Source organism: Lipomyces arxii (assembly GCF_038497795.1).
Source record: "Lipomyces arxii strain Phaff 12-163 unplaced genomic scaffold V1512scaffold_10, whole genome shotgun sequence".
NCBI classification, from domain to species: Eukaryota; Fungi; Ascomycota; class Lipomycetes; order Lipomycetales; family Lipomycetaceae; genus Lipomyces; species Lipomyces arxii.
The window spans coordinates 138401-159697 of record NW_027117709.1 but is presented as its reverse complement, the minus strand read 5'-3'; the positions used below and the strand labels follow the sequence as shown (position 1 = coordinate 159697).

The 21297-nt window shown below is 44.1% G+C and overlaps 5 protein-coding genes across 5 annotated transcripts; 2 read left to right on the top strand and 3 right to left on the bottom strand.

The window, feature by feature from the left end:
• Positions 1–7: 7 nt before the first annotated feature.
• Positions 8–699, bottom strand: V1512DRAFT_24859 (uncharacterized protein). Its single transcript, XM_066914559.1, has 2 exons — positions 72–699; positions 8–26 (listed from the first exon to the last, which is right to left on the bottom strand). The coding sequence occupies exon 1, from the start codon at positions 615–617 to the stop codon at positions 231–233; it is 387 nt and encodes a 128-aa protein (XP_066770910.1). The 5' UTR covers positions 618–699; the 3' UTR covers positions 8–26; positions 72–230.
• Positions 700–6284, bottom strand: V1512DRAFT_24833 (nuclear protein 96-domain-containing protein). The gene is made up of 5 exons (XM_066914545.1): positions 5975–6284; positions 5837–5926; positions 2265–5782; positions 906–2219; positions 700–857 (listed from the first exon to the last, which is right to left on the bottom strand). Exons 1-5 carry the CDS (start codon positions 6129–6131, stop codon positions 783–785), a joined length of 5154 nt encoding a protein of 1717 aa, XP_066770909.1. The 5' UTR covers positions 6132–6284; the 3' UTR covers positions 700–782.
• Positions 6285–6349: 65 nt separating this feature from the next.
• V1512DRAFT_279446 (uncharacterized protein) lies at positions 6350–13623 on the top strand (the record flags this gene model as incomplete). The annotated part of the gene is made up of 11 exons (XM_066917981.1): positions 6350–6799; positions 6851–6976; positions 7023–7118; positions 7168–7319; positions 7364–7506; positions 7559–7752; positions 7798–8225; positions 8272–8452; positions 8498–8683; positions 8728–8814; positions 8863–13623. The coding sequence occupies exons 1-11, from the start codon at positions 6497–6499 to the stop codon at positions 13621–13623; spliced, it is 6657 nt and encodes a 2218-aa protein (XP_066770908.1). The 5' UTR covers positions 6350–6496.
• A 28-nt stretch (positions 13624–13651) lies between these two features.
• Positions 13652–15856, bottom strand: V1512DRAFT_264058 (natural resistance-associated macrophage protein-domain-containing protein). The gene is made up of 2 exons (XM_066916603.1): positions 15123–15856; positions 13652–15076 (listed from the first exon to the last, which is right to left on the bottom strand). The coding sequence occupies exons 1-2, from the start codon at positions 15610–15612 to the stop codon at positions 13707–13709; spliced, it is 1860 nt and encodes a 619-aa protein (XP_066770907.1). The 5' UTR covers positions 15613–15856; the 3' UTR covers positions 13652–13706.
• A 3252-nt stretch (positions 15857–19108) lies between these two features.
• On the top strand, positions 19109–21276 carry V1512DRAFT_264053 (uncharacterized protein). Its single transcript, XM_066916602.1, has one exon. It carries the CDS (start codon positions 19516–19518, stop codon positions 21100–21102), a length of 1587 nt encoding a protein of 528 aa, XP_066770906.1. The 5' UTR covers positions 19109–19515; the 3' UTR covers positions 21103–21276.
• Positions 21277–21297: the final 21 nt, after the last annotated feature.

The window sequence follows — 21297 nt, the reverse complement described above, 5'->3', positions numbered from 1 at the left end:
CTGTTTGTTCATTCAAAGTGCTGAGCCTTAATCATGAGCGTGTACTTTCTTCATATAAAATTGTGCCGTACTGTCATAGAAGAGTCGGCAGACAGGTAATGCCAACGTTGACACACGCGGCGTTTGCCATCCGCAAGTCTTTCCACTTGTCATCTGGCAACCTGAATCCAATCACCAGGTACGCGATAAATTTTGGCGGCTCCATCCATATTCCGTCTTCCTGTACCAGTCTATACATCCACACCTACGACCTTCGCCATCTCCTGCACCGCAACCATGCTCGAAAACCCAAGTGCCTTCGTATCAATCTGGGTCAAACTGCCTCTCAGCCTTTCAATCGACTGGTCCACTCCCGGCGCCTGCACAGGCACGCCTTTAATGTGTTTCGGCCACCACGACTTATTGCTGTCCTGCTCCTCGGTCGTCGATTTCAGTACATTGATGTAGTCTAGATAGACTTCACCGCCAACGTTCCAATTTGAAATACCGGTTATGTCTGTGAACCGAGAAATCACATCGATCAAGTCGTCGATGGATTCCGAAATTACGGCTTGCGGACCAACTCTGCGCATGATTACAGTATGGGCTTCATCTTGCAGACTTGCAGACGTCGCCATATCTGAATTTGTCTGTTTTATGTGTGGAACCTCAATCTAATATGAGGTCACTGGATTGAATGCTATACAAAGACAATAAGATGTAAAAACATAAACTGTATAAACGCAAAAACATTTGAATAAGGTTTCTCTTGAAAACCCTAACTCATTTTACCCTCCCACTCTTCACACACAACGCGACGCCTCAAGCAGATACTTGACCTCTTCAATCGACTCGTGGGAGTATCGTGCATACAAAGCCTAATTCAGTCAGTAACTGACCTCCTTACAACATTGTAATATGTCTACCTTTGCAATCAGAATCATGCTTTTTGGCACTCGTAGTGCTTCCAACAAGTAAGTCTCGGCTTTGGGATCGTTTAGCATGTCAGGCGCGTGTTTATTCAGCATCTCCTGCACAGCTTTCTGGCATGTACTCAATACGCTGATATGTAACAAGACAAACACGCCTTCGGTCCATCGCCCCAAACTCTCCAACTGCCAAGCATAGTCAATGCTGAACTGATCCGCTGCCACGTTCGGACTGCGAAGTTTCTTGCCATGCGCAAGCACGTTGTACAACAGCCACGAAACTGAGCAGTCTAATGGCTGCGGGCTGACGTTTGTAGGCATCAACGCAGACACAATTGAATATTCGGGATCCGAATAAATTCGCAACAGCTCGTACAAAATATCGCGGCATGTGCTCGAACTGTCGGCGATGTGCCCAGGGACAGGCGACTGAACGTCTGCAATGCTTTCGAAAGCTGATGTGTAGCTCTTGACAGCTTTGTCAAGCGTATCCTCTTCGAAAGATTCGTACCACAATCGCAGTCCAAATGCACGCTTCCAATCCAGCCCGGCAGACACACAAATATCCGGCACACTATCCTCGTTAAACCGTTCCGGTGGCCCTTTGGCTATGCTAGTATTTCCTGAGAGCAACTCGTAAATCCTGTGAATAGACTGCGGAATCTCAGACAGTACTTTTTTCTCTGTCCAATCTTCAAGCTGGCTCTTGATATCCTTCCTGAAATCAGCGTCTCCACCAATCAATGGCAGCAACGTGGCAACATGAAGATTTTTCTGTTTCACGGCTTCAATACAAGCTGCTTCAATCTGATGACCAGACAAAAAAGTAAAAACTTTGTCTTCCTGAGAGATCAAATCTCTTTCAACATCTTTCTCAACCAGCAGCTCAAAAAACCGCGAGAGTCGAGATTTGCGCAAAAGCTGAGAAGCAATCTCCACGTCGCCTTCTGGATGTAACGTCTCAGCATTAATCTCCACTTCGTCAAACAGAATAGACGCCAACTTCCATACGTCGATGTGACTTGACGTCGCAGATTGGCTGTAGAAACTTAGAATATCATCGAACTTCATGGTGCGACTCGGACTAAACAAAGGCAATCCATTTTCTCGTAACGCCGCATCACAAATTTTCAAATAAGACTGAAGAAAATCCGATCCTACTTGTAGTCCATGTACACTGCTTGCAAATTTCTTTGTGATCAAGTCGTTGTCGCTAACAAGAAGCAAATCACCACTTGGAGAAAAAATGGGAGCGACCCTGTGTCTTGGCTCACTCTTCTTGTCACGAACTTCTAAGCTAGAACCGCCAAACTATATTTAATTAGAAATGTCTTCAAATCAGGTACAAAAACTCACAAATGAATTTCCTCCGAAAATTTCATTGTCGAAATCCACAAAATTAAATTTTGAATCACTCTTTTTGGTGACGGCCGGTTGCAAGTCCATTAAAGCTGCCTTTTCTCGACTTGCAATCGCCCACAGACTGTTGCTTGTCTTTGTAAACTTCATTTGTTCGAGCCAATCTTGGCAAACTGGGACATTGATGGGCTCAATTACTTTTGCAAGCTCTTCAAATACATATTCGTCTTCGTCAACACTATTCATGCTCTCCTCATCCTGCTCCATCGACTGCAACTCGGGGGTACCTTCCTGCTTAATATCGGAGATTTCTCTGTCCTCATATGAAATCATCTCATTTTCCTCACCGTACTGCTGTCCACTATTAGCAGATGACTCGGTTGGCATATCCATATTGAACGTTGGTTTGGCATCTCTACTCCTGAAGATACCCCCTTGGCCTAAAAAAGACTTTGGTGCGAGCGGTGTGTTTTCTAGCGCGTATTGTGCATCCCAGTCTCCTGGTAAGTGTGCTCGATATTCCATGTCAGTTGGAGAAATATATTGCCGGTCGATCAAACTAACATGAGAAGGCTTGACCGGGGTTGCGCTGTCAACTTTCATGGGAGAGTAGTCCATAGCGAAACTGTCTTGAGCAGGTTGTGCGAACTGAAAAGCTGGAATAAAGACTGCGGGAGCAGTCTGTACATGTTGAGTTGGCGGAACTTCAGCAGGGAATTCACCTGTTTCGTACTCGTCTTCATCGTCCAACAAACCCCAAATACTAAAGTGAGCAACTGTAAAAACCCAGGATCCAGTATCAGCAATGTAAGTAACAAAGTGTGTGCCTTTGATTCTTCGCAAACGCTCGATATGTATGGGAACCATAGGATGGTCTACTTCAGTGATTGGCTGCTTTCGATCTTTTGATAAAGGAAAACAGTTTTCCAGCGTGATCGTAGCAGGAACATTCAAACCTTTACCTATTTCAGGCTTAATTGAATCATCCGGATACACTGTGCAGGTCTTGTGTCCGAACAAAACCAATTGACCTGGAATCTGTTCTGGATGCGCCAATCCAGAAAGGTCAACAGGTTGATTAAATGTAACTTCTCCATAGCCCTTTCGGCCCACCTTAAAATCCGGAACGTGCTCAAGATCTTTGATGTTCATCTTACTCAACACTGAAGCACTTGGAGAGCACCAATAACCGTCATTCGCGTCAGCTTGATTTGCTGTAACGGTACTCGCCACAGCAGCAGTATTTGTCGAAGTCACTGTTGCAGGTGAAGCGGGCTGCGGTGAAGGAGCTCGAGGAGAAAGAGAAGCTTCTTTCATAGCAGGTACACTCGGAACCGATTTTATACTGTTAAACAATGTCGGAAGCTTTGGCTCAGATGAAGAAACCTCAGTCATTACCTTTGCTTTTGGTTCCACGCCATTCACGCTGGGCTTCTCACCGGTCTTTGAAGCTGCTTCAACAAACTTGACACCACTTACACCGCCAGAAAGCAAATCTGTCTCAGTGAATTTGCGATCAATGACCAATTTTCGAATATCGCTTCTAGGACTGAAAGCTTCAGAGGACAAAATCGCCCTGTCAGCAACACCATCAAAAAGGATACTACGTCCACTCGACATAGACGAAACGCTTCCATTACTTGCATTACCATACGACCCTGATGGTATTCTTGTGGCTGCTCCTCGCGAGTGCGGTGTCGAAGGTGGTCTAGGAGAAAGTTTATATGACGGCAGCATAGCAGGCTTCTTCTTCTGAACAGACGCTGATGACAACGGAGTGGCTATGGGACCAAGTGAAGAAACGTTTTGAGCCGGGGCATTAAACAATGGGTCTGAACCGAATGGATTCTGGTCAATCGATGCTTGCAAAAAATTGCCCTGGTTACTGTTGCCATTCTGAGAGTTACCGAAGAGCGAATTTGACATGGTCGGGGCGGCACCAAAGTTGTTTGTTACCGCTGGAGCTCCAAATCCACCCGTCGCAGTATTGTTTGAACCAAACAGCGAAGTTGTTGGCTGAGCTTGACTATTTCCAAACATGTTGGTCTGAGGCTTTGAGCCAAACAGTCCGCCACCTGTATTTGGTTGACTGGCTCCGACGTTTCCAAACAAACTGGTACCACCTGGAGCAGCAGTGCTGTTATTGCCGAACAATGGCGCTCCTGCTTGAGGAGCAGATGCGGCAGTGTTGCCAAATAATCCACCTGTTGCAGGTCGAGCAGGAGTTTGACCAAAGCCAGCGCCGAATGCAGGAGGTTTGGCCTGATTTTGCTGCGTTCCAAATAAGCTAGGTGTAGTGTTTGTCGCCACCGGAGCTCCAAATCCAGCACCGAATGCAGGTTTAGCCTGATTACTGTTGTTGGCAGTTGCTCCGAATCCACCAAAAGTAGAAGTGGCAGTTGCTGCTGGCTGACCAAACGCCGGTGCTACAGTGTTGTTTGTGCTGCTTCCAAACAAGCCGCCTGACGTGTTAGTATTGTTGGTCGCACCGAAGGCCGGTGTAGATGTGGTCGTAGAACCAAACCCACCAAATGTAGATGGCTGGCTTGCGGCAGTGCTGTTTGTGGCACCAAATCCGCCAAATCCGCCACTTGCAGGAGCACCGAATGCTGGCTTGTTCTGCGTCGCATTATTCTGGCCAAATGTGCTGGTACCACCAAACGCATTGTTGGAGTTTGTCTGGCCAAACGCTGTCGTATTGCTTGCGCCAAATCCGGTCGATGTATTCGTGTTGCTACCAAAGAGCCCAGAACCAGTAGTGGGAGTGGTAGTACTAGCTCCAAAGAGCCCACCGGTTGCTGGCTTTTGTCCAAACAGACCACCACTAGTGTTTGTGTTACTACCAAATGCATTGTTATTGGTTCCAAATCCAGATGATTGATTAGTGGAAGCACCAAATAAACTGCTGCCGCCAGTCGTCGTGGCAGGCTGGCCAAATGCACTGGGACTGTTATTCGTTTGACCAAAAGTGCCTGTACCAAACCCAGTTGACTTTCCAAATGCACCAGCACCACTGTTATTTCCGTTTCCAAATCTCCGGCCCTGGGCATAATCTTGTTCTCTCAGTTCTTCAAAAGAGTACTTCAAATAGGCAGGCATATAAGTAATACTTTGGAAGTTATTGGTAACGTTACTCGACGCCTCCTTCTCTTTCACAGGTGCAAAAGGTACAGCAGCGGTTCCCTGATTAGTCGAACCAATTGAAGCAGCAAAACCTCCACCAAAGCCAGTAGCAGTGCTAGATGCTGGAGATGACGTGGCTCCAAATCCACCAAACGCGGGTTTGGCAGCGTTGGCTCCGAATAGCCCTGTTCCAGTGGATGCATTGTTAGTCTGGCCGAATGGACTGATAGCCGTAGTTGCTGCGCCAAATCCAGTGCTTGCGCCACCAAAAGGCGATGTCGTATTTTGAGCTGTATTGGCAGTGCTGCCAAATAAACCTCCACTGTTGGTGTTGGCACCAAATCCAGTATTTGCAGCGCCAAACGAAGGGCGGGCTGTTGATCCGAAGCCACCTATGATCCCAATTAGATTAAATTGCCAAACCAAATAATTTTCAACCAACTAACCAAATCCAGAGCTTTGATTGCTGTTCTGGCCAAACAGACCCGTACCAGTGTTGACATTGTTTGTACCAAAACCACTGGACTGTCCAAACGCTACCAACTGTCAGCCCCATAATCAGACGTACTCTCCGTTAAACATACGTGAACTGTTTGTTGTAGCAGTGTTTGCGCCAAACGCAGGTGTACTAGATGTCGCTGTGTTTCCAAACAATGTATTTGAATTGTCGTTGTTATTGTTATTGTTGTTTGCGCCAAAACCGCCAAACGCGGATCCAGTCCCGCTCGATTGACCAAACATCGTCAATCAAGCTGGTCAAATTATTCAACAAATAGATCAAATCTAGTATAAAAATCTGAAGCGATAGAGCGCAATTTCAACACGAACCGATTTGAGTGTGAGGAAAGCAAATTCAATAAACGCGTGCAAATTAGACCTAACCCAGAGTAAAGGGTCAAAACATTTGTGCTTTTAAAGCCGGCCATTTAATGCATATATAGAGTATCATTGCTTACTTAGGTAGGGCTAACTCAATAGTCCACAGACGCGTGTTGTCGCGTCGCGTCTTGCTTGAATCGAACTGCGTCGATCGAGACTGTCATTTACCTTCCCACAAGTCAGCAGCACGCCAACTTGACCGCACTGTTTCGGTCATATAGTGATATATGAAGAGTTTTCGTCAAAGGGACGGCTCCAGGCCATCAAATACACGTTACCGGTCTTCAAGTCGTGCTGGAAATGGATCACGAAGTGGCAGAACCAGTGCTTTCAGCGGCCCTAATTCAAATGGCAGCGGTAGAAACAACCAGCCTGTCTACACGCCGACAACGTCTCTTGCTGAGGATGCGACATCGGCAAGAGAAGGCTACGAGGCACGAAAAAGAGAAGCAGAAATTGATGATATAATGGGGTTTGGACATTATGAAGCCGGCCCTTCCAAAGTGGGCTGGCTGGTCAATATGCATAGCGTATGTTTCAACAGCAAAAGTCAATAATCAAAAGCTGTTCTAACAATGCAGACTTTGGTCCAGGAAGGTGAAGGAAGCGAAGGTGCTGCTGCTGTTAATTTCTATTTTCTTGGTGAAGACGGCGAGAACTTTAGAGCTACTCTCAGATATGATCCGTACTTCCTCATTGCCTGCAAGGTAATTTAGCGCTTTGGTAACACACGAGTTAAGACTGACGATTTAGTCTGGACTGGAGGCCGAGACTGAAGAATATGTTAGGCGAAAGTATGAGGGTCTGATCAAAAATACATCTCGTGTACAGAAAGATGACCTTGATATGGTAGCACTTGTTCGTTCTGCTGCTAGTAACACCTGCTAACAAGTTGAAGCCGAATCACATATTAGGTCATCGACGAACATTTATAAAGATTGATTTCTCCAATGTAAATAACCTGATCTCAGTCAGAAGGGAAATCCTGCCTTTAGTTGAGAAAAACAGGAAAATGCTAGATGCTATGGATGTTTACGCCGATTCTTCAGCGTAAGAGCACCATGTACATATTTGTGAAACTGCTAACTGGTTAGTGTGAGCATGGATCTTGAATCGGATTTTAATGTATATGATCACACTCAAAGCACGCACACTCGAGAAGTGGACGTGACAGAGCATATATTTGATATACGCGAATACGATGTGCCGTATCACGTCCGTACTTCTGTTGATAAAGGTGCTTTTAAAGTATAGCCGGGTTGTATTACGACTTGAACTGACAATGACAGATATTCGAATTGGAAAATGGTATACCGTTGCTTCTACTCATGGGGAAATCTTGCTCACTGAGATGCCTGAACGTCTTACTCGTCCTGATCCCGTTGTTTTAGCATTCGATATTGAGACTACTAAGCTTCCGCTTAAGTTCCCTGACGTACTGATCGACCAGATCATGATGATCTCGTATATGATTGACGGAAAGGTATTGTATCTTGCTTTTTAAAGTAATACCGTTTAACTGAAATAGGGATTTCTGATCACAAATCGTGAAATTGTGTCTGAAGATATTGATGATTTTGAGTATACTCCTAAACCAGAGTACGAAGGTGTTTTCACCATCTTTAATGAGCCAAATGAGAAGGCAGTTATTGAGCGGTTTTTTGAACATATTAGAGAGGTACAGCCTACTGTAATTGCAACATACAACGGTGACTTTTTCGATTGGCCGTTTGTCGAAGGAAGAGCGTCTTATCACGGCATCAGTATGTACAACGAAATCGGCTTTCAGAAAGATAGTGAAGATGAGTACAAATCGTCGTACTGCTGTCACATGGACTGTTTCCGTTGGGTCAAACGTGACAGTTATCTTCCTCAAGGCAGCCAGGGTCTAAAAGCAGTTACGACTGCCAAAATGGGATATGACCCAATTGAACTTGATCCAGAGTTGATGACCAAGTGAGTCTGACATTTAGGTTTGTGTTTTCTTCTCTCTAAATTTTAGATATGCTGCGGAGAGACCGCAGACACTGTCCGAATATTCAGTTTCTGATGCTGTCGCTACTTACTACTTGTACATGAAATATGTACATCCTTTTATTTTCTCGCTGTGCAATATCATTCCGCTGAATCCGGATGAAGTACTGCGCAAGGGTACCGGGACGTTGTGCGAAATGCTTCTCATGGTATGTTTATGGAGTTTATCTGTTCCAAGCTATCTAACACGTTAGGTGCAAGCATATAAAGGCGGTATCATTCTCCCTAATAAACATAAAGAAGCCGATGAGCGTTTCTTCGATGGGCATTTGGTTGAGAGTGAGACTTATGTTGGTGGTCATGTGGAAAGCTTGGAAGCTGGTGTCTTTAGAAGCGATATTCCTCTTGACTTTAATCTTGAAGCAACGGCAATTGACAAGGCAAGCTACTGTTTTGAGTTACAGAGTCAGTACTAATTTGGTAGCTGATAAATGAGTTGGATTCTGCGTTAAGATTCACAATCGAAGTTGAGTCAAACAAAAAGATGGAAAATGTCACTAATTTTGACGAGGCAAGTGCATTCATCAGAGGCCTTTCTGAAATGTACTAATGGGTTTAGATCAAGCAACAAATATTAGCTCGTCTGACCAATTTGAAACAGACAACTAAACGAAAAGAATGTCCCAGAATTTATCACTTGGATGTTTCGTCAATGTATCCCAATATTATGATCACCAATCGTTTACAGCCAGACTCCATGATTAGTGAAGCCAATTGTGCAACGTGCGATTTCAACCGGCCAGGAAAGACCTGTGATCGTCGTTTACCATGGATGTGGCGTGGTGAGTACTCTCCTGCGAAGAAGGACGAGTACAACATGATCAAGCGAACATTGGAAAATGAGATTTTTCCCGGAAGGTATCCAGGAAAGCCTGCACGTACGTTCAGCGAACTACCGATGTCAGAACAGAACAGTTTGGTCAAAAAGCGATTGACAGAGTACTCTCGAAAAGTTTATCACAAGACGAAGGAGACGAAGCTGGTTGAGAAGGAAGCCATCATTTGTCAGCGCGAGAATCCATTCTATGCAGACACGGTTCGCGACTTTCGAGACCGTCGGTACGAGTACAAGAACAAACACAAGCTATGGAAACGCAACTTAGACGGCTTGCCGAAGAGCGATTTCACAGCTCGAGAAGAAGCGAAGAAAATGATTGTACTGTTTGATTCGCTTCAGCTTGCACATAAGTGCATTCTCAACTCTTTTTATGGTTATGTCATGCGCAAAGGATCAAGGTGGTATTCCATGGAAATGGCAGGTGTTACATGTCTTACTGGGGCAACAATCATCCAGATGGCACGCACACTAGTTGATAAGATCGGTCGACCGTTGGAGCTTGACACTGATGGAATCTGGTGTGTTCTACCAGAGACTTTTCCAGAAAACTTTTCATTTGAAATGAAAGACTGCAAAAATTTGTTTTTTAGTTATCCCTGTGCTATGCTGAATCACCTTGTCCATGACAGATTTACAAATCACCAGTACCAGACTTTAACTGATCCGCTAAAGTTCAAATACGATGTCAAGAGTGAAAACAGTATTTTCTTTGAGGTCGATGGTCCATATCGTGCTATGATATTGCCGACGTCAAAAGAGGAGGGCAAGAATCTGAAAAAGAGATATGCAGTTTTTAACGACGATGGTTCATTGGCAGAATTAAAGGGCTTTGAGGTGAAACGACGCGGTGAACTTCGACTTATCAAAATTTTCCAGACCCAAATCTTCAAAGTTTTTCTCGAGGGTGATACTCTGGAGCAGTGCTATCAAGCTGTAGCCAAAGTCTCTAACCGCTGGCTTGATGTGCTGGACTCCAAAGGTTCGAGTTTGGCAGATGAAGAGCTAATTGACTTGATTTGCGAGAATAGAAGCATGTCTCGTGCTCTTGAAGACTATGGTAGCCAGAAATCAACTTCCATATCCACAGCAAAGCGATTGGCTGAGTTCTTGGGTGATCAGATGGTCAAGGACAAGGGTTTAGCGTGTAAATATATTATTTCCGAAATGCCACGAGGTGCGCCTGTCACAGAAAGGGCTATTCCAGTTGCTATATTTTCTGCCGAAGAATCTGTCAAAAGTCACTTTTTACATCGCTGGTTGAAAGATTCTTCAATGACTGAATTTGATCCACGTGATATTATTGACTGGGAGTATTATCGTGAGCGACTAGCATCAGTCATCCAGAAGATTATCACTATTCCGGCTGCACTGCAGAAAGTCTCAAACCCGGTTCCACGAGTCAGGCATCCTGACTGGCTGCATAAGCGAGTTTCGCGGTTAGATAGTACTCGCCAACAGAAGTCATTAGACGTCTTTAAAACGCGGCCAATGGCAGACGTCACCAATGTCGTCATTGGCGATCTTGAAGACCTTGGTAGTAGCATTTCGTCTTCGGGAATTCGTCTAATGCCAGTTGCAAATGCTGTGTCGAAGCGAAAGGCAATGCAAAGCGAAAATGAGAACATTTTTGCTTCACTACCGCCAGTTGTCCCCAACATCACTGAGGACTATGCTGAGTGGCTCGTTTATATGAAGCAGAAATGGAAGATTCAACGGCAAGCAAGACAACGGCGCCGGCATCTTTTTGGCGACGGAATAAATGCCCAGCGGCACGACACCAGCAAGGTTGCTGGGTTTTTCAGAAACAAAGCTCAGAGCACTTACACCAAGCAATGGCAAATCGTGCAGGTTCGTGAGAGCGAGATTCCTGGAGAGTTAAAATGTTTTGTGATCATTGGTGGCAGATTACAGACTGTCAAGATACGCGTTCCGAGAAGGCTGTATATAGATTTCCGCAGTAATGACGTACCGGACACGCTTGTCAAAGACATGACGATTGAGAAAGTCAGTCATACCCTACCAAATGGCAACACGTCTAGTCGACTATTCAGGGTCACAATGCCGGAAAGTTTTTACCAAGATCAAAAGCAGTTTGCAACTGGGCTCCTAGGTCATCACAGCATTGGTGCGGTATACGAAAGTGGAGTTGATCCGGCCACCAGAGTTGTTCTTGATATGGGCAATGCTTGTGAAGTGGATATGACGCAACGAGGAGTGCTCGGAAAAGGTCTCGAATCTGGATTTGACGTTTCCTCGTTAATCAGAGGCAATCTTGGAAAAGACTACATGTCACAGGAAGAGTTCAAAGTGATTTTCCTGTATCATGTAGTTTCGGCTGACCGTCAAATATATGCAATATTCTCTTCGTTTTCAGAGAATGCTGAAATACATGTGTTTGAACCATCACCACGGCAACAACAACAATTTCCAAACATGGAAAGCGTCTATAAGGAGCAGTATGCTCACATGGACGAGATCAAACAGATTGCGCAACGGACAGTTGCTGTTCAAAGTTCGCTCACATTTTCAATTAATCAGACGTCGAATCTGCGAAAGATGACTCGCGGTGTAGGCTCGAGACTTGGAAAGTTGCAAGCTGATAGTAGTGGGCAGGCAATGCTAGTTCTGATGAGCCCACAACCAGGCCGGATTGAGCGAGACTTTGCCGTGGTTAGAGAGATGGCGACGATTAAGCTGGAACCTTCGGCTGCAGATTTGGCTCTGCCGTCGTTAGGATGGCAGTTGCCGCTGGCACGACGGATGATGCTACATTATATCGGCTTTGGAGCACGGCTGTCAAAGATGCTGGACCTGGCGCGTTATGTCGGTGTGCCGATTGGAAACATACCTGCAGCTAGTGGGGCTAAGTACGTGATCGACGTGCAATATGCGCGCAAGTTGCAAGAAGCAAGCGTCATACTTTGGTGGTCGCCTGCGCCATTAGCGGATCACGGTGGCAGTGAGAAGGATAGCAGTTTGTTGATCAGCGAGAACATGACGATGCCCGTTGTCAACGCTCCCGGCTCGTACGAGTCTGTTTGTGTTGAGTTCTCACTACAGAATCTGGTCATTAATACTGTACTGACGTCGGCGTTGATTAACGAGATGGAAGGTGTGACGAATGCCAACACTGGTGTCAATACAGAGCACGCTGTCATATCGTTCACGGAGAATGCGTCTTCTGCGTCGGCGATTGCAGTGTTGCGTGACCTGGTTCGACAGTGGTGGGAAGAAGCGTTGCAAGCGAATCCTCAAGCCGACATCATGGTCAACAATTTTGTACTCTGGGTGTCTTCATCCTCGTCGAATTTATTTGACCCTGTGTTGCGATATCATGTTCGTAACCTGTCAAGAAAAGCGTTTCTGCAGCTACTGGCTGAGTTTCGGCGGGTTGGCTCAAGAATCGTGTACGCCAATCAAGCAAAATTAGTGATTCAGACTACAAAGGACGTGGTTGACAACGCATATGCTTATACTGAGTACATTGCAAAAGCTATTCGCGCCAAGCCGCTATTCAACTTTTTGGAATTAAAATTGTCAAAATACTGGGACTATTTGGTTTGGATGGACGACGTGAACTACGGTGGGTATGCTAGTGAATCTGTCGGCCAGACGAGTACGCTAGAGCTGGAATGGCAAATCCAGTCTTTTTTACCAGAAATGCTGCAGCGTGAGTTCCGGTCATGGGTCGAAACTTTTATTAAGAAGATGCATTCTTCCAAGGCGGTTGAAGACGATGATAATGCTTTGACGCCAAGAGTCACGCAACTGCCAGTGTCTTGGGACGGCGACAGTTACTTTGGCAAGGGAAATGTGCAGGCGTTACAGAAGCCGCTGCGAAAACGAATCTACCAGCTAATTCGGCGACAGAATGAAGCGAGCGCGAACCAGACCGCTGCTGCCGAATTTGAGTTTCCGGTGTTACCAGGTTCACATTTGCCGTTCACGAATGCGGTGCTTGAACTTGTCAAGAGCTTGTGTGCCGTATTTGGGCTTGCGCGTGAGCATTCAATAGAAGTTCGGGTTTTGCGACGCGAATTGCTGCTTTTATTCGACGTTCGCGAGTTTAGCGACGCCGGGATGTTTAAGAACCCGAGCACGAGTCTACCTGTGCCTCAAATCTGCAGGTCGTGTGGCGTTGAGAATGACTTAGATTTCTGCCGCCAGGAGCGCATCGTCAGTCATCCGGACGAGCCGCGATGGGAGTGTCAGTACTGCGGGCACGAGTTCGACAGGCTGGCAATCGAGGAACACCTGATTTGCAATGTCGAGACAATGCTGACGACGTACCAAACCCAGGACTTGCGGTGCGCAAAGTGTAAACAGATTCGTGGCGATTACTTGTCTGAACATTGCGCTTGCTCGGGTGCGTGGGAAGGTACGATTGCGGCGGAAGGTGTGGAAAAGAAGTTGCAGGTGTATAGAAGGGTAGCAGAGTATTACGAGTTGCGAATGCTGCAAAATTTAATGAGCTCTATGTAGCGAGCTCTTGTACAGTTAGTGTATAGTATAATGTGTCATCAATATATTTAAATGTATTTCATTCATACCAGTCAATTCTATACCTAAGCCTCCCCAAGACCAAGCAAAACAATAAGATAAACATTGAGGCCGCAGATAAGAGACCAAATCAGTACACCAACAACCGTGACAAATTTACCGTTCGAAAAATCAACATACTCCATTTCTCGGCTGTTGAGTTCAAAACTCGCAGACACGTCGTCCGCGGTCGCAGGAGAGACAATTACAGGCACGCGCATGTACTTCTTTCGGCAGGTGAAGTAAATCAGAGGTGCGGACACAAACGGTAATAAAATAGAAAGCACGACTTGCGACAGATTGATGACTTCGGCAAGACCTTCACGCCCGACCGCACCGGCAACCACGATGCACGGCAGGATTGCAATCGTTCGCGTGATTAGTCGCCGTAGCCACGGACGCATGGTCCAATGTAAAAACCCTTCAGAAACCATCTGGCCCGCAAGAGTGCACACTATACCTGCTGATTGACCAGAAAACAGCAGGGCCAAAGCAAATACAGTACCAGCCGCAGCAGACAGCTGGGTGGAAAGCATGTCGTGGATTGAGAATAAATCGGCGTCGGCAGCACCGGGGGTGTCTGAAAGTGTCGCGCCAGACACAATAAGAATGGCCGAATTCACAAAGAGCGCAAATGTAAAGAGAGAAACCGCAAGCTCAATTATTGAGTATTTCAGAGCGTGTCGAATGGCGGCCACAGACGGACGGTATTTCATTTCTTCGACAGAGTCGTTCGGATCGTAGGAAAAGTTATTATTTGCTTCATCAAACTCGCGCAACCGAGGCTGAACAAGACCTGACCCAAGATAAAGAGAATGAGGCATGACCGTGGCACCAAGGATACCACAGGAGTAATAAAGACCATCGGAAGAAAACACTGTTTTAGATGGCAGATATCCCTTAAACACCTCACCAACAGAAGTATCGCGGATTCCTCCCAGTTCGACGCAAAAGCAAATGACAACAGCAAGTACGAGAACCGCAACGGCGTATTCAAACCAGCGAACTGCCTTGAGGGACCCGTTAGGCTTATATGCTAACAAAACGATTAAAACGTCCACAATTGTGATAGCTACACCGGCGACAAGAGGGACTTTAAAAAGAATGTTGAGAGAGATAGCCGTACCAATGACTTCAGCGAGATCGGTAGCGACAATGGCAGTCTCTGCGAGAAGATAGAGAATGATGCAGAGCCAACGAGGGAAATGAGTACGACAGTTTTGCGCTAGGTCAAGACCGGTTACCGACCCAAGCTTCGCACACAGTGACTGCAAAAAAATGGCAAAAACGTTGGAAAGTAAGATGACAAAAAGAAGTTTGAACCGAAACATGGCACCAGCAGCAACATCTGTGGAGTAATTACCAGGGTCAATATAAGCGACAGCAATCATAAAGCCTTATAATTAGAACCAATTCAATAGTCTGGATGAAAATATGCTTACCAGGTCCAATAAACTGAAGATACTTGCGAAATGCACCTCTTATTCGATCAAACCTACCAAGATTCCCACTGCGCTTAGGAAGTTGCGATGATGGATAAATCTGCTCCCTTGTGGACGGGGTCAAATTGCTTCCAATCAAGCTATTTGCATATGTCAAAGGAGCCTTCATAGTCCTTAAGCTGTCAATAGGAGACATTTCCAACTCGTACGTAGGTGTTTCTGGCGAGTCCCTGAAGCGAGACCAACTGGCGGCAACGCGGTTAGCGAAGCTGCCATTGCCGTTGCTTGCCCCGGTTGAAAGCGGTGGTGAAGGTATGGAAGACGTGCCAGCAGCGGGTGAGATAATTTCAATGTCTGAATTATACCGTGAACCTCCATTTGCTATTGTGTTTGAAGACCGGTTTGTGTTGAGGTCATTGTCCAATAGTGATGGATTCTGATTAAATCTGCCATCGAATTTAGGCTCTGGGTCACGAGTTGGACAATTCATGGTGTACCCTAACTTGTTACGAGATAAACAAGGACGAATTGAATGACAAAAGATTGGGGATAAGAACAAAAAAGGGTTAGGAGGCTGTGTTGAATTCGATGTCGTCGGGGAAGGTCCTTGCGGCTCTCAGATAATGTGACGACCGTAGGCGAGCAATGAGCAAAATACGTTCAAAAATAAGACTAAAACTAACAATTAGCGATAGAATAGTTCATATTAAAACTAAAAAAAAAATTGGTGAAATATTGTTTAGATTATTTGATCGTACTTATTACTATCTATTTAGTATCTTGAACGTGAAAAATGTACGTATTCGGATTGTTCCGGGTCTATTATCCGATTTATTATCGAGCGTTAAATATAGTTACAAAATAATACATTATTGTTATATAGAATAATCCATATAGAACAACTATTGTACTTTGCTTGTTCTATCTGTTTGTTACTTTTATATAGTTATGTTATGAATATAATTATACATATATCTTCAGTAGATAGTAACGAGCAAAATATATACGATCGAGAAGAACCTGGCGGCTCTACCAGCAGATGTAAACAGAAATCAGTATTACCTAAATTTAGTAAAAATGGATTTTTTATATCAAAGACATAGTTTGATATTTTAATATACTGCAAATCGCAAACTGCAAACTGAATAATAGCGTATGATGGTTATAGATGCCAGGATTATGAAGTCAGGGACGCAACGACCAGGGTTTCAATAAAAGCAAAGCAACGTACAAAAAATCAGAGGTCTTTCATAGAAGCAGTAATACGTGTAGAACAATAAGCGATAAATTCGTCATGGTGTGGTATTACTTATTTAGAAAGCAATCTGCAATTGTTCACCTTTATGACTTTCAAATACGCCGAGACAATTTTTAAACCTCAGAAATTAGCCAAATTGCTGCTGAGACTTATACAGTCTCGACATAGAATTGCATCATCTGCGTTTAAAAGTACCAGTACTACAGTTGAAATCCAAGGGAAATGGCAAATCTTTTAGAGAGAGTCAATCTAGAGCTCTCGTCTGTTGCTGTAATCTTCGTGCTGCTTCTGATAACGTAGTAGTTTGTTCTTTAAATCGCATATTATGCATTCTAATTGAACTGTAACCGAAAATACTTTGTGGACCAGTCTTTACATACATAACCACATTTTGTAATAGTTTGCATGTTCACTCTCTCACAGGTTTGATAAGCAGTCAGACGGCGGAGTCTACGTATAATAAGTAATTTAATCCTCGATCAACTACTTTAAGTTGGATAAGGCGGATAGTTATCGAGAGACAAGACCAAAGTGAAAAGCTTATTTTATCGCAAAGTCAAAACCGATAAGATGTCACCCTGAATAAAACGAAGGCTGGTTAGTATAGAACTGAGCCGCATACATGGATCCGACATAATGTCACGTGCGCAAAATAGAGTGGGTTGAAGGTCTGACGTATAGTTTTCGTGTAGAGGTTGCAGACAATTTGTAGAAGAGTGTATGCCATTAAATGTGTGTCGTGTTTGGCATCTATTGTCGCATCCATCGTCATACACTGCTGAGTGAATGTCGTAGGCTGTGAAATGATTTGTTACTCTGTTTTTGCTGTGTTTTATACTATATCTGTCCAATTAGATATATGCTGTGACAGCTTTTCTGGCAAAAGTAAATCTAAAGAGAGTACTGATGGAATAAAAATCTTATCAACATGGGATAATCAGATAAAAGTCTGTTTATGCGGCTTCTGGGCTGGTTCTGTTTGCTTGAATCTTTAGTTTGGCGTACGATAGATAGTGAGTGACTCGCACGTGTATGTTTTCCATGCAAAGAAGGTACTGCTGCTATCTATTTAAATCTTTTGTTTAGATAATCTTGGTGACTTCTTATTACAAACACAAAGGTTTTCTATCATACATTATGCATACATTAATGACCAGGAGATAATAATAATACGGTATTGACTGGATTAGTATCAATTCATGGCAGTTATGCTAGCTCCAAGTCAGTTCATGCCGGTTCAATAATTTAGCTTGTCTCGGAGCCAAACACGGAGAAAAAATAGAGAAGCGGGAGATCCTGGTTCTGGAATGTTTGTTTTGATAACTAGTTCGATGTTATTTGTGGAACCCACCGCACGAATTTAGTCGAATAGAGAACATTGGAGAGTCTAAACGTTTGGATTTAGTTGATAAGATGCTCGTGCTGAATGACAGCAAACGGTGTGCTGAATTCGGCATCGACCTCTATCGCAGCTACGACTCCGAATCTTCTCCGGGGCCTGACCCGAATCGATTTGCCAGCCATTCAAATGGTCGTTGCCTTCGTGGACTTATGAACAAATGATAACATAGTTTAGCTCAATAGTTCGACTACTTGAATATAGGTAATGGTGGCTTTATTGATGCTTAACTGAGTTTGGTATAGATCGAACAAAGGAATGAGAGTATTTACATTCTGTCGCATTCGGCCTAACCACCGGATGCTAATTGCCATTAGAGTTGGCCAAGGTTCAGTTGCGGCGGTAATACTAAACATATACCGGATCAATTATAATAAGTAGATTTATTGTTGTTATCTACGTTTAAATAATGTTAAATATAGTATGAGTTTTATTTAACTTTGATGAACCACTGACAGAGAAGCAAATCCGACTAAATGAATTGTATTTATTGTATAAGCGAATTGACTGAACAGGTTAAAGAGGGAGATGGCATTGAGTTGGGTTTGCGCTGTCGCAGTAGCGTCCGAAGAGTATCCGGTGGATGCTCTATTAAATACGCTTACACAGCATTTTCACTATCCACACGCTTTAACTTGTCAATTTATACGCGGTTTGTAATTGCTGGAATTTGATACGAACAGTACGAATTGGCATTATTAAAACTATATGTCTTTTTTAATTTTACTCTCCATCTTTTAAGGGTTCGTGCTTGATGTATGTTTGATAACTGATTGATTATCCTAGACCTCTCTGTTCTTTTATACTTAAATCTTACTATTAAATAGAAAATAATGCAACTTCTATATATAATAAGTATAGAAATTACAGTAATAAATTGCTTTCTTCGGTAAAGATTGTCGGCTCCAAAGACGGAACGAATATTGTAGCAGACGGGCAGGACTCGGAGCAGATCCACCGGAAGCAATAAGTATATAGCCGTACGCAGCGTAGATCTTAGCACGCTAGTCCCGGGATACCATCGGCATGACACTTATCCGATGTCCGCAAAACCGTGGCACAGAAACAGAAAGCGGGGTGGGTTAGGGCATATTGCATGTTTTGTCCGGTGGCCTGTTTGAACCATTTAAAGTAGAAATTAGTTATACTAAACTAAACGGCAAAGATCGGCCCGTGTCCGGTGTATATTCCAGTAGTAATAACATTATCAAACAGTGATTATTCGTTGTGGTGGCTGTAGAAAATGCCGATAGCGTGACTCTGTGTATGTTTACTTTATTTGATGCCGGACCCCATACAAAACTTCCCACTCGCCCCCTCCATTTGACCACTTCACTTCTATTGACGTTTTGTACTTGCCTTTGCTCTATCTCTATCTCTTTCTCTTTTTCTCTTTTTCTCATATTGTTGTTTACTTACCCATATTTTATTGATAAATATTCAATAAAATCTCAGTAGATTTATCGCTGATCCTGGTCGGATACTGCTTTTTATTTCGTTAAAGGTAAATCTTTTATCCTATTTATCCCCTCAGTCCTTTTTCTCTCTTTATCTTTATCTTTCAGTTGGTATTCACTGGATGTTATTTTATTTACTGCTTTATACTTTAGAAGCTGATAAAGAAATTACTGTTCGATCTTGGTCGGCTAAGTGTCAGTGGTATCAAATTCACATGGAAAGATGGAGAGAAACGTGGAACTGGAGGCATAACAGTCTACATTGACTAACTATTGTAGATGTCTATCGATACTGAACACAGTTTTCGCAATACTTCCGATTTCCAAAGACCGGTTTCTGAAATATTTCCTCGGCGGCATTTAAACGCAAATACTCATAGTATCGCTTCAGTAAACATCGGCAATTCTAGAACTGAGAGCGAAATAGATAGCATGAGCTTGCTCGCTGATCAATGGGTTTCAGAGCTTGACGATTACCAGGGTTCGCTTGATGCTATTGCTTCACCCTCTGCTACTTTTAAGTCTGAACTTAACTCGATCGAGACTTGGTTTTTAAATATTTTGACTGAACCTGAACGTACTGCTGCTCTTTACACTTTGCTTCAACATACGACTCAAGTTCAAATCCGGTTTTTTATGACGGTTCTGAAGGAAATGGAAGTGAAGCGTCTTGATCCTGCTATGGCTCGGGTTTTGGATTCAGATTCCAAGGCCGGTGTTAAGCGCACTCAAAAACAGCCGAATTTAGATGCAAAACGTGCCAGTCTTGCTCGTGATGACGAAGAAATTCTTGTTGATGCGCCAGATATGTCTGGTAGAGCCATTTCTCCAATTGGATCTGAAAAGTCCGCTAGCCGACCGCCGTCGGTTGATCTTGAGATTGACTCCCCTCTTAAAGCTTCTATCGCTCCATCTTGGGAGACTCCTTCAAAGCCAATGGCAAATACTTCAAGACAGTGGGAAACTCTCACTCCCGCTAATAGTGGGTGGGGAAACATGATGAAGCTTGACTCTCAGTCGTCACTGGCGAACGCTGAAATAATGGCTACCTCGACTGCTATGAAGCTTGCTGCTCTTTCGACTGTCAACAATCGTATCATTCTTGATACTGATGTGCGTAAGTTTAGAAGACGCAACTTGCTTGAACAGACCTCTTCTCCCTTGTCATCATTCGGATCGAGCTCTCCAGCTGTTGCTTCTACAATGATGTATAATGAAGTTGGCCAAGTTGTTCCTGTTCCTTCGCATTTGGGTTCTGCGTCTTCACCCTTTGTTACTCGCGGTAGACGTACGTGGCAATCTACTGCTTCTACACTTTTTAGCAGCCCGGCTTCGTACTTGGACAATCAGCTTCCTTCGACTCCTGCCAAATCATTTTCACCAGAAACAGGATTTCAATTTCCTGGTCTTGGAATGGGTCTCGGCTTAGGGTCATCTCCATTCTCGGACTGGTATAGTTCTCCGATGAGTGCACCTGCAAAGCAGTCAGTTTCGATGTCACAGCAAACGCAACGATCACGAACAGCGGCATCACCTGCGCCATCGTCTTCTAGCACAACAAGCTCTGGTTCGTCTTCTACTCGTCAGAAGAGCTCATCTACTCGCGAAAGCGGCAAAGAGTCAACGGAGCTTCCAGATGAGACACAGCTTAATGACATTCCTTCTTGGCTGCGCAGTTTACGATTGCACAAATATACAGACAATCTAAAGGGTTTGTCATGGGAGGAGTTGGTACAGTTGTCTGAAGATCAGCTGATTGCTCGCGGTGTTTCAGCGCTCGGCGCTAGACGGAAAATGCTTAAAGTGTTTGAGACCGTCAAGAAGAGTAAGAGAGATTTGACGAATGCTGAAGATAATGAACTTTAGAGTCTTCATTTTTTGTATGGGTTATTCATCGGCTGGTCCGATTGGGCGTAATGTTTAGATATCATTTATAGCGCGTCATGTGTGTTTGTTTATTTTGGGTTGGTGTATATACCAGAATGTTAGTCGGTTCTTTATATAATATGATGGCTATCAACGTTTTCTATGCCTTCTTAACTAGTTTTATTTGTATCGTAG